Below are 14,201 nucleotides of genomic sequence, written 5' to 3' on the forward strand. Positions count from 1 at the left end.
TAAAAATAAATATAAATACTTTTAATAAATTTATTGCAGATGATTTTTATTTTATTCATATTTAATATTTTACTATAAATAGTTATTTTATTTTAAAAATAATTAAATTTTAAAAAATACTATATATAAAAATCGAATAAATTTTAAAAAAGTCACTTAAAAAAGGATAAATTTAGAAGAAAAAATTATGTACACAAAAAATAAACTTTTTCTTTGTATAATAGTATAAATTATAATAATTTTTAGATGTTTTATAATTGTTTTTGTACATATTTTGTTATAAATTCTTATTTTCCTTATGGCAAAATTTGCAAATGTTTTAATTATAATTATTTTTATAACGTATTATATATATATATATATATTATAATTTTAATAATATTGTCTAATTAATTTTATAACGAAACACGATGCATCCTGTACTAACTTTTTAACATTCACTCTGGTAATTTATCCTGCAATAAAAGGATGTTTTATAATTGTTTTTGTACATATTTTGTTATAAATTCTTATTTTCCTTATGGCAAAATTTGCAAATGTTTTAATTATAATTATTTTTATAAAGTATTATATATATATATATATATTATAATTTTAATAATATTGTCTAATTAATTTTATAACGAAACACGATGCATCCTGTACTAACTTTTTAACATTCACTCTGGTAATTTATCCTGCAATAAAAGGATGTGAATTTGACCTGATTCAGTGGCAAATGTTGATGTTAACAAAAGGGAGATTTATTGATCTGTAATTGGTTGTGGAGGGAGGGTTATATTTAACAAAAAAGAGTAAGGAATTGAGTAGAAAAGGGAGGGAGAAATAGGAGGAGTAGGGAGGAAACAATGAACAATAGTTAGTACTAAACTAGTTAGGATTGGAGGGAGTAAATTGGTAGATGTATTTGATGATAGAATTGAATTGATCCAAGTGCAGTTAGCTTAGCTTAGCATAGCTTAGGACGGAGGGGAAATGGGAGGGGCTCAGATCCGTTCAATGTTGCTATGGGTATTATTATTCTTAGCAGCCTATGCCTATCTCGCCGATGGCGTTTTTCCGGAAGAGGTGAGACAACTGCGAGACGAGGCTCGTGAAATGTTTTATCACGCTTTCAATGGCTACATGGACCACGCTTTTCCCCTCGACGAATTGAGGCCCCTTTCATGTGCAGGAGAGGATACCCTCGGTGGCTATGCCTTAACATTGGTTCCTATTCCCATTCAATCGCTAATCAAATTCCTTATCATATCTCTCTTATTCATTATTCGGATTCTAATTCTAATGTATTCATCATATCAGATTGATTCTTTAGACACTTTGGCATTACTTGGTGACCGCCAACGCTTTGCCACCTCTGTTGAATGGCTTGGTAAAAATATCCGCTTTGATATAGTGAGTATTCACTCCATCCAATCAAAAGTCAAACTTTTTTTTTTTAGGCAAATGCTAACATGTGCCATTGCTCTTAAAGTTTTCATATAATGGTTTTATTTGCTTATGATTTATTTTAATTTTGGTTGGGCTGCAGAATAAAACTGTTTCTGTGTTTGAGACCACTATCAGGGTTCTCGGAGGATTACTTTCGGCTCATCTTATTGCCTCTGATTATGCTACGGTTAGTATGTCAATTTTTGTACAATCATATGATTGCATTTAGAATTCATGCTTATCTTACATTTTGTAAAATTTTAAAAGTTAATGGTGAGGACACCTTAGGCTGATGTTGTTCTCAGTTGGATGTCGTTGGTAGGAACCTTCTATAGAAGGATCAGATAAGATGAGGTTATGTTTTGCTTTCTCACCTCTGATTTGAAGTTGGATAGCAACTCTCTTAAATATTTGCTTTGCTCTTCTGTTATTCTCAACTGCTTTCAGGATATTTGTATTGATAAAGATTTTTTATTAGATTGGTCTGGTGATTCTGACCCTGGATTATTGGATTCTTTCTGCTTTCTTCTTGTGAAAGTAATTAGTTTGTCACCTATTAAATGTTCATGGATTTTATCATAGAATTTGGGCGTCTGGGATCAGTGTTGGAATCATAGGTGGTCTGTATATATATGTTTGGAGAAGAGCTGTAGATGCTCTAATAAAGAGAGTATATCAGATGGAGGGTATACATGTACGGGTAACATCGAGAGGTTTTAGAGGTCATTGGTTTGTTTATAGATATGATTCACAATTGAAAATATATTTATAGATTTCTATGTAGCTTGCCCCACTTGATGGGAATAGGCTTGATTGTTGGTGCTGTAATATGTATGCATTCCCTGCATTCTGATTTCGTATCTCATGTCATGAATCATTTTTCCTACTAATTCATATTATAACATATTTGTACATAGTACTCTATAGTCTTCAACCATTATCTTCACATATGTTGTCTGCAGGGCATGAGAGTTCCGTCATATGATAATCAGTTACTAAACTTAGCTGAAGATCTTGCCAGGAGATTGTTACCTGCATTTGATACCCCTACAGGTATTACTCAATCATACACAATTATGCTTGTCTTTTAGTAACTTTGCTCTCATAATCATCTTTCTCGATACAGAAAAGGATTGTATTGCATGTTTTTAGAATTTAATATATATTATATTTTAAAATCTCACTTTTTGATGGAATTTTATACCACCATACCAGTGTTATCAATCGTGGATTATGGAAAATGGCAGAAAGCCATTAATCTGCCATACCATTTTGAGAATAGTGTTGCAGGCAATTATTAGAAGTTGGTTAGAAGTTGAAATTTATGGTATATATCAATTATATATAACAAAAATTATATTGTATGCAAATAAAAGTAAAGTGCATAAAATTTGATGTAATTTTAACTTAAAAGTTTATTTGGATGGAGACTTTCTGGAGATAACAAGACAAGAGGATGACAGCAGCAACCATGACACCCATAACAGCTGCAGTAGCAAAAGGTTGCAAACTTTCAGTAATCCAAGGAATCCTGTAATCTAATGATGCCATAGTTTTGCTATGGCAGCTATTTAATGACATTGACATGCAAGGTGAAGAATGATTTGTGGAGAATAATACTTAGTTAATAAGATGTTTAAATTGCAAGCATCGAAATTTGCATAAATTTTTTGAAAGGGAAAATTTTAATCAGGGAAAAAGCTGGCAAGTACAGTGAGGGTTAGTAGAAGTTATTCTGCAAATTAAAAAACATCTAAAAAAAGAAGAAAACTAATAATTCAACAAGGCTCCTTATCTTTGCAAAAAGAAGAAATAGCAATGGGAAGAACATCAAATAGAAGCTGCAAGCGTGATCCTATTCCATAATAGCAAATTTAATTGCAAAAACACCCTTAAATATCCATGCTTTCTGCTCCAACCAAATGTACCAAATTTCATAAACTGCACATCATATCAAGAATTTTTTCTTCATTGTTTTTAATATGGCTTACAACTGCAAAACCAACCTCCCTACAAGGCAATAACTAGAAAATATTTATTTTATGTTGTTCACCCACACCCTCAATTCTTAAGACCAGATATAGCTTCAACAAACTAAAAGATTGAACATTCACAAAAATTTTGCTATCCTTCTTTGAGAAGAGAGGTATCACTCAGAAAATTGAAGGTTGAGCCCTCATCTTATCCTACTCGACTCTAGGAACTGAGATGAGATCCTTTTCTAGAAGGAATTTGACTTAGGATAAAAAGGGACATGTTTTTGCTTGCATAACTTCTTGCCATGAAACCAAGATTTTCACCATCTGCAGTTACAGTATAAATTAACGGCAGTGAAGAGGCAACCTAAATCACAACCCGAGTTATTTACTTACCATCTTGCAAAATTGCTCACTTTTAGCTTAGCTTGTAGAGAATGTTGTTTTAAATCCCTACCCGTTTGGATAGAGGAAGGGAATCAGGAAGGAAATATTTTTTTTTTTTTTTTAATTTAAAAGTTATGTTCTTTAGTTGAAGGGACAGAAGAGAGAGAAACAGACTTTAAGAAATAAATTTCAATTTTTTGTCTCCTTATTATCTGTCATTCAAATTTCATAATTTTATCCTTTCCCTTATTTTCCTTCCTCATCTGCACAAAGGGTAATAATAGTTCACCTTATGTTGACTTTCATGTGCCTTGTTTTTGTGCAGGGATTCCATTTGGATCTGTAAATTTGTTACATGGAGTTGATAAACATGAAAGTAAGGTAACACAACCTTCTCCTATGCTTCCCATATTATTTTTAGAATATGTGGGTCTTCAACCTGGTCTCTGACCCACTACCGTAGCTGATAATTTCAAATGATATATGTGAAACAAAATGGGCAAAAAAGTTAGCACAGAGGTGGTTTGGAAACTGTCTTTGCTCCACTATTTTCTTTTTGAAAAAACAGAATATTTCCTGAGATTAATTCTCTCATCTTGTGTTCTTTATCCTATATGTCTTCAACCTATTTGAATTTATTGTGTTAAAATTAGTACTTCTGTGCTTTAGATAACTTCAACAGCAGGTGGTGGGACCTTGACTCTTGAATTTGGTGTTCTAAGTCGTCTAACAAATGACCCTAGTAAGTTTACCATTTTCCTTTTGGTCTATTCTAAGCATACATGATCCAAGGAATGAGTTACTGTCATTGAAAAGGTATATGAACTAAAGTTCTAAACAAACAAGAACTGAAGGACCAACCAAGTGCAAACTGGTATCTGCTGTGAAAATAACTAGAAGTTATGAAAGATATTCCCAAGTAAAAACATTATTAAAGTAGTCGATCAACATATGACAGGATTGAATTGATGGCTTTAGTTTAATGTTCCAATCTTATGATTGTTTCTTCAGAGTTGCTGTATGTTTGCACTTGCATTTTACTTTTTCTATAAAAGAAAACAGTGAAGGAGAATGGAACAACTATATTTTGATAGCACAAAACTTATTTGTACTCCTCTCTCTCTTTTGATAGCAAGACAATTATTTTCAAGCCATTTTGCTTTATCCCCTTCTAACTCATCTATGGAGCAAGCAATTGTGGTCCAGAAGTTGTATTTCATCTCTTCCTTCTTCTATTCTGGGGGCTGAATAGTGGAGACTATTGTTAGTCATTCATGTGCTAGATCATGTGGGAAATAGTAACATGATTAATTGGGTAGATGAGCGATTTTTATTTGACGAACCTTGTTGGTGGGAAGGGAAACATTTAGAGGCTAGGATACCAGGGAGAGAAAGGGGAGAAGACAGGCATTCGGTTTTGTTGTTTTGGGTGGCTGCTGTCATAGGCAGAGAAGGCATCTATCTCTTGACATTTTATCTTCTATTGCTGCATTTTCTAATTATGGTTTTACTAAATGCTTTGAATTTTAGCCTTGTATTTTTAACTCTACAATTTTTCTAGTCTTCACCTTCTTGGAGAAGGGTGTACTGCTAACATGATCTTATTACTTATAATCATTTCTATATGTTTCTTTGACATGCAGTTTTTGAACAAGTCACCAAAAATGCAGTGCGTGGACTTTGGGCACGGCGTTCAAAGCTTAATCTGGTTGGTGCTCATATTAATGTTTTTACAGGTGAATGGACACAAAAGGTACAAAGTATATGTTATTTGTTGAAATATTCATATAGATATACATACTCACATATTTGTGTGTGTAATGACATTGTCTTATTTGTTTTGTGGCATTATTTCCTTTTTCTTAGAGCAATTTTTTTAAAATAATAGAGCCATGATACACAGAATTGGATACTCTACTTTCTGTACCAATCATAGTGCCTCTTATTTGTGTTTTATATAAATGTGTACTACCTTGTAAAGCATTTAACATATTCTGTTCCTCTGATCTAACTAAATAAAGGGAACCCTAAGTCCAAACTAAAGCTGTCGTAGTGATTTCTGTATAATCTTCTCTCTCTCTCTCTCTCTCTCTCTCTGTATTTTTCATCCTGGTGTCAACTCTCAAGGCATGGGTTGTCAACTTTTGAATTAAACCCTATCTCTTCAGCCTTCTACTAAAATATATTGTAAATCAATCATTTCCTGGGCTGTGCATGAGCTTCCCTTGCGTTGTGAGTTGATGGAGTCTTTCTAAAGAGTTGAGGTTTGACTCATGTAGAAGTCTGCTGCAACTTGGCTAGGTGACTTGTCGAGCATTTCCATGTGTGATGAAGTCCACCTAAGTTTGGTTTTAGCTGATTTTGTGTTGCTGTACCCCTGGCTTAATTGATTTTGTTGTTTTCCCTTTCCAAATATTTTCCACCGTTTAGAGGAGTGTTGCCATTCTAGATAGTTTAACTTTTCTTGATTTGGTGGTGTGAGACTGAGTTAATTGAGACATGTAAGTTGGAGATACTCAACGGTATATGTCTAGCATACTTGCACCGATGGTTAACATTATCTTGCCACCAATCAATGTTAATTATCAATGCTAGTATGTTAGACCTATATTGTTGGGTATCCTCCTATTTAGATGTTTCAATTCTTGACAACTACCGACACTGAACATTGTAATTCAGTTACATAATTGTGGTTGGGTTTGTAGTTTTATCGTAACAACCATGATTTAGAGAAAACATCAGCACACTGTTACTTATATTTGACATGACTAAGAAATAAGTCTTTATTGGTGTTGTTTATGAACAAATCTCAACCAGTCTTAATATGCTTTGTGGAGAGTTGCTTGATTGTCACACGACAACCAGTCTCAATATTCTAACCAAGTACTCACAAAATCATATCAACTCCCTTGTAGTGTGAGCAATAACTATGTCTTAGACTCTGCATTCAATATAGCTGCCTCACCTTGCTTCCTAATCATTCATGAAACCAAGGTACCCCCCATCAAGGACACAATAACTTGAAGAAGGCCTCCTATCTAGGTGTTATTGCAAACTACGTAACATCGTTCACGAAGTTTATACATTCTAGGCGGGTATCCTTTTTTGACAAGCCGAAAGCTTAATAATAGGCTTCCAACTTTAGGGGAGTGTTGAGGATATAATGTAATAACAGGGGAACTATTTTCATGGTTTGATGATTAGTTTCTTCTAGTGTGTGAAAGAGTATAGGAGTCATTATGCACTTTGAGTATAGTAATGGTTCAGCTTTGGCTTGTGTATTATATTATTTAGAACAATTGATGAGTGAACTTTCTCCTGCCATTTGGAACCAGAGGGTCCTTGGTGTGAGAAAATAATAATAAGGAGAATGATGAATGCTCTGAACAGTATTGTTAGAATTTGTGGATATAATAGGATACTATAGATATTCATCATATGAATTCTCGGTTTAAATGTTATTATTTGTTCGAGGCAAACTGCCTCAAAAGATATTCTAGACATATGGCTGAAATCCTTCAGTAATATAGGAGATTGATGATAAAATGAAGATGACAAATCTCAACAAAAAGGGATAAATAGGAAAAAATAGCTGACCATATTTCTCTAAAAACGGAGAAGAAATTCCAGTAAAAGATAATAAGATTATAAAATGTGCATAATGATTGTAGGGTTCAGGTTGAGCTTAGAATAGGTTGTTGGTATTGATGATGGTTGACTTCCTCAGGTTCTTAAGTCTTGCTACTGCTGTTACTCATTTCTTTGGCAAGTAAATTACTTAATTTGTAGGGTCTGTGATGCCTCTCAATCAACTAGATATTGCCTTAGTCTATTATTGTAGCATTTGATTTGTGTATGTTAATAATTATTTATTGTTTCCTATTTTTAATTTGTATAGTTGTCCATGTGAAGAAGCTAAAAATATGCAAAATATGAAATTAATATTCTTTTACAGTTTATAGATTTTGCATTGGTGTTTCATTGTCCTACTGACCGTTCTCTGCCTGAATATGCCTAACTTTTCAACAATGACGCATATTCTTCTTCCAATTTATGTGTATCTATCAACAACTACTGCATCTATCTCTCTCTTTGCAGGATGCTGGGATAGGAACTAGTATTGACTCTTTCTATGAGTATCTGTTGAAGGTTAGTATAAGAAATTTACTAAGGTGGAGCCTCTAGAGCAATTTGTACTGGAAAGTTAATTCCTAAGTTCTTATGATTATAAAAGAACAAGAGTTGATTTAATTTTCTTAGAATTTGGTCTTAGGACCTAGTTCTATAGTACAAAACCTGCTTGTGAGATAAAAACAATTAAATTTTATAAGCTTTATATAAGTTGTATCTTTAGTCAATGTGACTAGATCACCAATCTTGAGGCCAGAACTGAGGCAGCCTTGGGAAGACTGCCCATAAGGCCACTTTTCAACACTCTCCCTCAAATCTATGGCTATTGGCCTAAAGTGTAGCCAATCCAGGTGGTACAATAATAGACTTAGAATAAACATTGATGTCATCATAGAATTTAGGCTTAGGAACTTTGTTCAACTTTAGAGGAATCGTTGTTAGGTGACATTCCAAACGTGATGAGTTCTATTTCAATTATTTCTCTAGTTGATACGAGACTAAATTACCACCCTTTAAGTTGCAATTGAGGAAACTTTCAAAGAGGCTGCAACTGAGGTAGGATAGGAATGACTGCAATTTAGACAACTTTTCAACAAATGTAATAAACTAAAACCTACTTGAGATATTTCATGATTTTTTCTATACATATGATATTTGATTGCATGTTTTTGTGTAAAAACACTTTTTTCTTTTTTTTTTTTAATCTTTCTGCTTTACTATCAAATTTCATATTATTCCCACCTGTAAACGTTTTCTCTCTTGCTACTTGCACTTTTTTACCTATGACTTAGTTTGTCTTTTATCAAAAAATATTTAAAAAATAGATTTATTCTCAGCATGATATTCTTCCTATTACTATTCTTCCTCTTGTTTGAATTCATTGGAAGGATTTCCCCAGAATTATTTTTATACACTACGGACTTCTTTAACAAAACGACATTATAGAGGAGAGAGGGGTAGCATTGAGGACTGTAATGTTTACATCTTCTAAAATTAGTCTGCCTGTTTGTGCCAACTTATTTTCACTTTGAGCTCTAGTTTTTACTGATATGGTGTATGTTGATTCATTGATTCTACAACATATAAAGGTGCTTAGTTAAAGACCTTTTGAGGAAAATTGCACGATGAATTATTGGTTAAAATATTTTCAACTACGACTTTTAGTGGCAATTGGTCGACCAATATTTTAATGTTATTAACCAGGTGGATTAATTTTGTTTGGAATTCCTTTTTTTTTTGGCATTTTCTCCTTTTGGGGCATTACTTTGTTAGTTGATATAAATCAAGTTCTCTGATTTCTTTTTCCATGCTAATGACCTTCAGGCATATTTATTATTTGGAGACGAAGAGTACTTGTATATATTCCAAGAAGCTTATGCTGCTGCTATGCATTATCTTTACCATGACCCTTGGTAAAAGCTTTTGGCTATGTGTGCCACCCTGTAAATATACTTGACTACTATTTTTCTTTGAAATGCATCAGTATGTATATTTTTAAATGTATTTCTTTAAAGTCTGAAACTCAGATTTTTGTTTATGCTTCAAGGTACGTAGAAGTGAATATGGATTCTGCTGCTATTGTCTGGCCATTATTTAATAGTCTGCAGGCATTTTGGCCTGGTCTTCAGGTTTCCTTTTGCTTGTTTTTTATATTTATTATTTTTTTTACTCTGGATATAATAATATCATGGAGGGGCTAATTGAAAATGTGTATCTTTGCAAGGTTTTAGCTGGAGATATCAATCCTGCAATTCGCACCCATGCTGCCTTCTTGAGTGTCTGGAGAAGATATGGTTTTACCCCTGAGGGATTCAATCTTGCAAGTCTCAGTGTTCAGGTATAACTATTCCTAACACCTGGAGGCCATATAACTGTAAAATGATGCTTAATTATAGCATCAGCCTTCTTTCTATTAGTTGCATGTTTAGGGTAATTGATGATTTGTTGCACCCAAATTTTGTTCTCTTAAATAAACTTATATTTCAAAATCCCTGTTCGTGTTAATAAATCTCATTAGAAAGAAAATAGGAAAAAGACTATGGGAACATCCTTCAAATAGAAATGTCAAGATGGAAAGGGAACTTCAAAAACAGGACACGACAATGCTGTCCATTCTATGTAAGAAATAAGTTGCTCTTGGAAAAACACAAGCAGGGCTCTGAAGAGAAGCAATGAAATATAAACTCTATCCACAAGTGTAAAGCCAATTCTTAGATGGGGTTAAGATGTTCCACATGGCTAAGAATATGGTTGAAATACTTCTTATAAGACTTGGATAATTTTCTTCCCTTCATCTAGCTTTTGGGGTCCACTTGATTTTTGGTCAGGTATAAGAGCGTGTCCGGATTTGATGTCTTAGCTTTTCAAGTCGAGTTAGACCCACTTTATTTCTAATATGGATGGTTAATGCTGAAAATTTCTTATGTTTCTGACAGTACAAGAGTCTATCTGGTTTTAATGTTGGGACATTTGAAGATGTCCTGTGTTACACACTTCGTGCCCTAGTTGGTATGTAAGGTGTGTGCTTTAAGATGTCTTACACTGGCTAGGAGTATGGACATAACACATTTTACAAGACATTGAAAATTGTCCACCTTTGAGCTAGTAGGAGTTGAGTTAGGTTAAAATTCATATTTAAACTGCAACTTGTAAAGCATTTGAATGAATCATAAAGAACTTATTTGTAACAAGACACACCCTGTGATTGTTATGAGTCATAAAATAATTGTTCCATGGGAATGTAGAATACTTGCTATGTTCTTTTTTAGGTAACCATTCGGTTGATTATCTCTAATGTGAACTGTTATGTGTTTTTCTTACATTACATCAGCATGGGCAAAAGAGTTACCCACTGCGGCCAGAGCTAATTGAGAGCACCTATTGGCTGTACAAAGCTACCCGAGATCCTAGGTTTGCTTATATATTCCTTTAAATTGTGTTATGATTGTAAAATTTGGCTCCTTATGTCTGGTTTGGTTTCTTAATATTATTTTGCTAGAGCTATATAGCCCTGTTTTCTGTCTCTAAAAACCCTCTCCTTTCTTACCTATTTGTAATATTTTTTCCTCCCTTTTCTCTGAAGACGTAAGTTTTATTTAGCAACGTTCACAATTTAATACAGAACTTGATTCTGTTATTGGTGTTTCTCTGTAGATATCTTGATGCTGGGAGGGACATGATTGCTAGTTTGCAATATGGAACACGATGCCCTTGTGGGTACTGTCACATTTCAGATGTTGAGCATCACAAACAAGAAGATCACATGGAGAGCTTCTTCTTAGCTGAGACAGTAAGAATGAATTTATGACATATTTTAAAAATACCTAAACCTTAACAAAAGAACATAATCTCTTCAGTTGTATTTTATCGAAGTCTGTTTTAGTGCAACTATGTATAGAATATTTCCTTATTAGAGTTATTTTTTCTTAAATTCCCTTATTATGTACATACTGTTGTAAATAATCAGAAAGTTTTCTTTCTAGGTAAGATCATTGATTAAGATAGGTAGGTAAATTGGTTTTTATTTAGGGTCCGCAATTGTGTGGGGTATATAATTTTAGATGAGGCTCTGATAACGTCAAGGACCAAGTTTCTTGGAAGCTTAAGTTGTCAAGTGGAAGTTTGGGAATGGGTTTATGTTTCTATCAATTTTACTTTGTTAAGTTTATACTTTTCTTTCGTTTATAAACCATACCTCTTACAACCATTAATATTTGTCTTCTTGCCTTCAATATATTTTATCTGCTTCCCCCCCTCCTCTTCCCCAATCTATTCTTTATTTTGAAGAAAGATGTTGCTAACTAACCTATGCTACAATTAGGTCAAGTATCTGTGGCTGCTGTTTGATTTGGCTGTGGGTCCTGACAACCTTGTGGAAAATGGGCCATACAAGTGAGTGTGAGCTTATGCATTTACAATTAGTAGCTGAACTTTTGCTACAACAAGATTAAGTACTTGTTTCTACATTTTTCTGAGACAGGTACGTATTCAGCACTGAAGGTCATTTACTGCCTGCTACTCCTCAAATCTCCCTAGCGAGGGAACATTGTTTATACTATGGGGCTTATTGTAGAAGTGGTGATTTGAGACAAACTTACTTTGTACCAGAGTCTGAGAAAGATAAGAAAGAACCCAATGATACTAAATTTTATGATAGTTGGACTAAAAGAGATACATATTCTTCAGATTACACCACTTTCGAGCCAAGAGCCGTTTCTGGTTCGATTAAGGTACTTGGTAGTCTTTACTTCCATCACTATTGGGCTTCTTTCTCGCCTTTTATCGTATGCATATTACTTGTGCCAAATATTACACTTAATACCTATTTCCGTCTTCATTCATTTTGCTATAAGGGTGCGATGGAAAATTTTCTTAATACTTGTTTGATTTAAAACAGAAGTTTAGAAATCAAGTTATTTGGTTAGGATGTGAGGTTCACTGCATATTTTCTATTTCTTATTCTGGATCTTAGAAGAAAAAAGGAGATGTAGTGTTCCAGAGTCTGTTATCCATTTTCTCCTCAACGTTCAAAATTAAATTAAAACTGTGAAACATCACTATGGCCACTAGGTTATGTTAGACAACTCTGGCTTACATTGTTGGGCTGGGAATGTTCTTTGCAGATTGTATTTAGGTGCTCACAGCAGCGAATCAAATAAAACAAGTAAGTTTATTTTGTATGACATGAGTATTATTGTTATTTCTGCAGGGTTTCTGCCCAGGATTAAATCATGGACAGAAGTTTGGTTTATTATATGCACATTTAATTGATGAACGTCGTGATTATGAAACCAACCAAGTTCAACAGAAAGAATCAACTACCGTGCAAAGCCATTCAGTATTGGTTCTTCGTAGCCAGAGTTCTGAGCATTTGGTACCAGAATATGGCAGTGACCGTAATGATAGTCAGACACCTCAATCAGACAGTACCCCTTAAAGTGAGAGGGGGACTTGTGGTGCTGCTAGAAGTCAAGTTGCTGATCCCAGCAAAGTAGGAATTACAATATCTCAGTTAAGCAAGAGGATTGGTGAGGAAGGAAATTATAACTTCAACTTCACAGAGTTTCACTTCTCAAACTTCTGCAGGCTCACCCACCTGAAATTTAAATTTGAGTTTTGTTAGTGTCCATAATTGAGAAAGCATGCATTTGATAACTTTGGCAGCTGTTGTTACATTGCGCATGGAGCTGAAAGTGGTAAATTATGGATGAACTGACCTGTTAGTTCTAATGTTGTGATATTGGAGGCAAAGTCATTACCTTGCCTTCAATCATTGGGCACTTGTAAACGAATGTAACATAATTATTTTTGTTGTATAATTTTTGCTGAGGTACATGTAAACTTATTGTCAGTGGTCTAATCATTGTGTACAGGGGATAGTTATTATCGGATTCCTGAAATTAGATTGCAATTTCAATGGCTGAAAATTCCAATCATCCATTATGTTAAAAAAATCAATCTATTAAGTATTTACAAATTTTATTTTTTTAATTAATTTATTATTATTTAATTTTTTTTTTATTAATTAAGTAATGCGATTGTAATCTTGTTCCTTGATCTTGTATATTTCTCTTCACATATTAAAAAATATGAAATTATTTTATTAATATAATATGATATTGTGATTAATATAAAATAATAAATATTTATTATTTTAATTGAAAATATATTAAATTCATTGAATAACAAATTATTATCATTGATCAGGTGACACTTGCGATTTTTATCATTTAACATCTTTTTAATAAAAATAATAATAATAATTTATCATTTATATTAGAATTTATTATTTACGTTAACCGCGATATCATGATATCATTTTACAATAGTTGTAAAATTCTGATTCACTTCTCTTAATACAAGTTTGTGAGTGGGATCTAGATCAATTCTGATTTTAACTTGTATCAAAATTTGGAACCTTTTCTAACTTCATCAAACTTGAACCCATAGTTGAATCAAATATTTAGCCATATAATTTAAAAAAAAAAAAGTAAATAAATTTGGGCCTCCATTGAATACTTTTGTGGAAGGCACACCAGGCCCAATTTTGAGTATATTTGGACTTTATATTTTCTTTACATAACATCTTCATATTTTTGGCCTTTCTGTTCTATCAGCAGTGCCCATTAAATGAATGAAGAAAAAAATGAACAGCAAAGTTTGGAGATTTAGGCAAAGGTCTTTTTTCTGTTTCTCCAAACTGGCGTTGAGATTAACAAAAAAAAAAAAACTAAGTAAAGAAGGAGGCTATCTTTGGATACAAGTTGGAAACGTGCT

The 14,201-nt window shown here is 33.2% G+C and overlaps 1 protein-coding gene across 1 annotated transcript; it reads left to right on the forward strand.

Annotated features, from left to right (window-relative positions):
• The first annotated feature begins 739 nt into the window (after positions 1 to 739).
• On the forward strand, positions 740 to 13,360 carry LOC114191597 (Glycosyl hydrolase family 47 protein). Its single transcript, XM_028080867.2, has 16 exons — positions 740 to 1,209; positions 1,303 to 1,395; positions 1,532 to 1,618; positions 2,394 to 2,484; positions 4,120 to 4,175; positions 4,464 to 4,536; positions 5,438 to 5,547; positions 7,893 to 7,943; positions 9,249 to 9,337; positions 9,472 to 9,553; positions 9,649 to 9,762; positions 10,756 to 10,835; positions 11,079 to 11,214; positions 11,746 to 11,816; positions 11,905 to 12,154; positions 12,634 to 13,360. The coding sequence occupies exons 1-16, from the start codon at positions 976 to 978 to the stop codon at positions 12,859 to 12,861; spliced, it is 1,845 nt and encodes a 614-aa protein (XP_027936668.1). The 5' UTR covers positions 740 to 975; the 3' UTR covers positions 12,862 to 13,360.
• Positions 13,361 to 14,201: the final 841 nt, after the last annotated feature.

Source organism: Vigna unguiculata, chromosome 7 (assembly GCF_037176805.1).
Source record: "Vigna unguiculata cultivar grain cowpea cultivar isolate G323 ecotype 2 chromosome 7, ASM3717680v1, whole genome shotgun sequence".
NCBI classification, from domain to species: domain Eukaryota; kingdom Viridiplantae; phylum Streptophyta; class Magnoliopsida; order Fabales; family Fabaceae; genus Vigna; species Vigna unguiculata.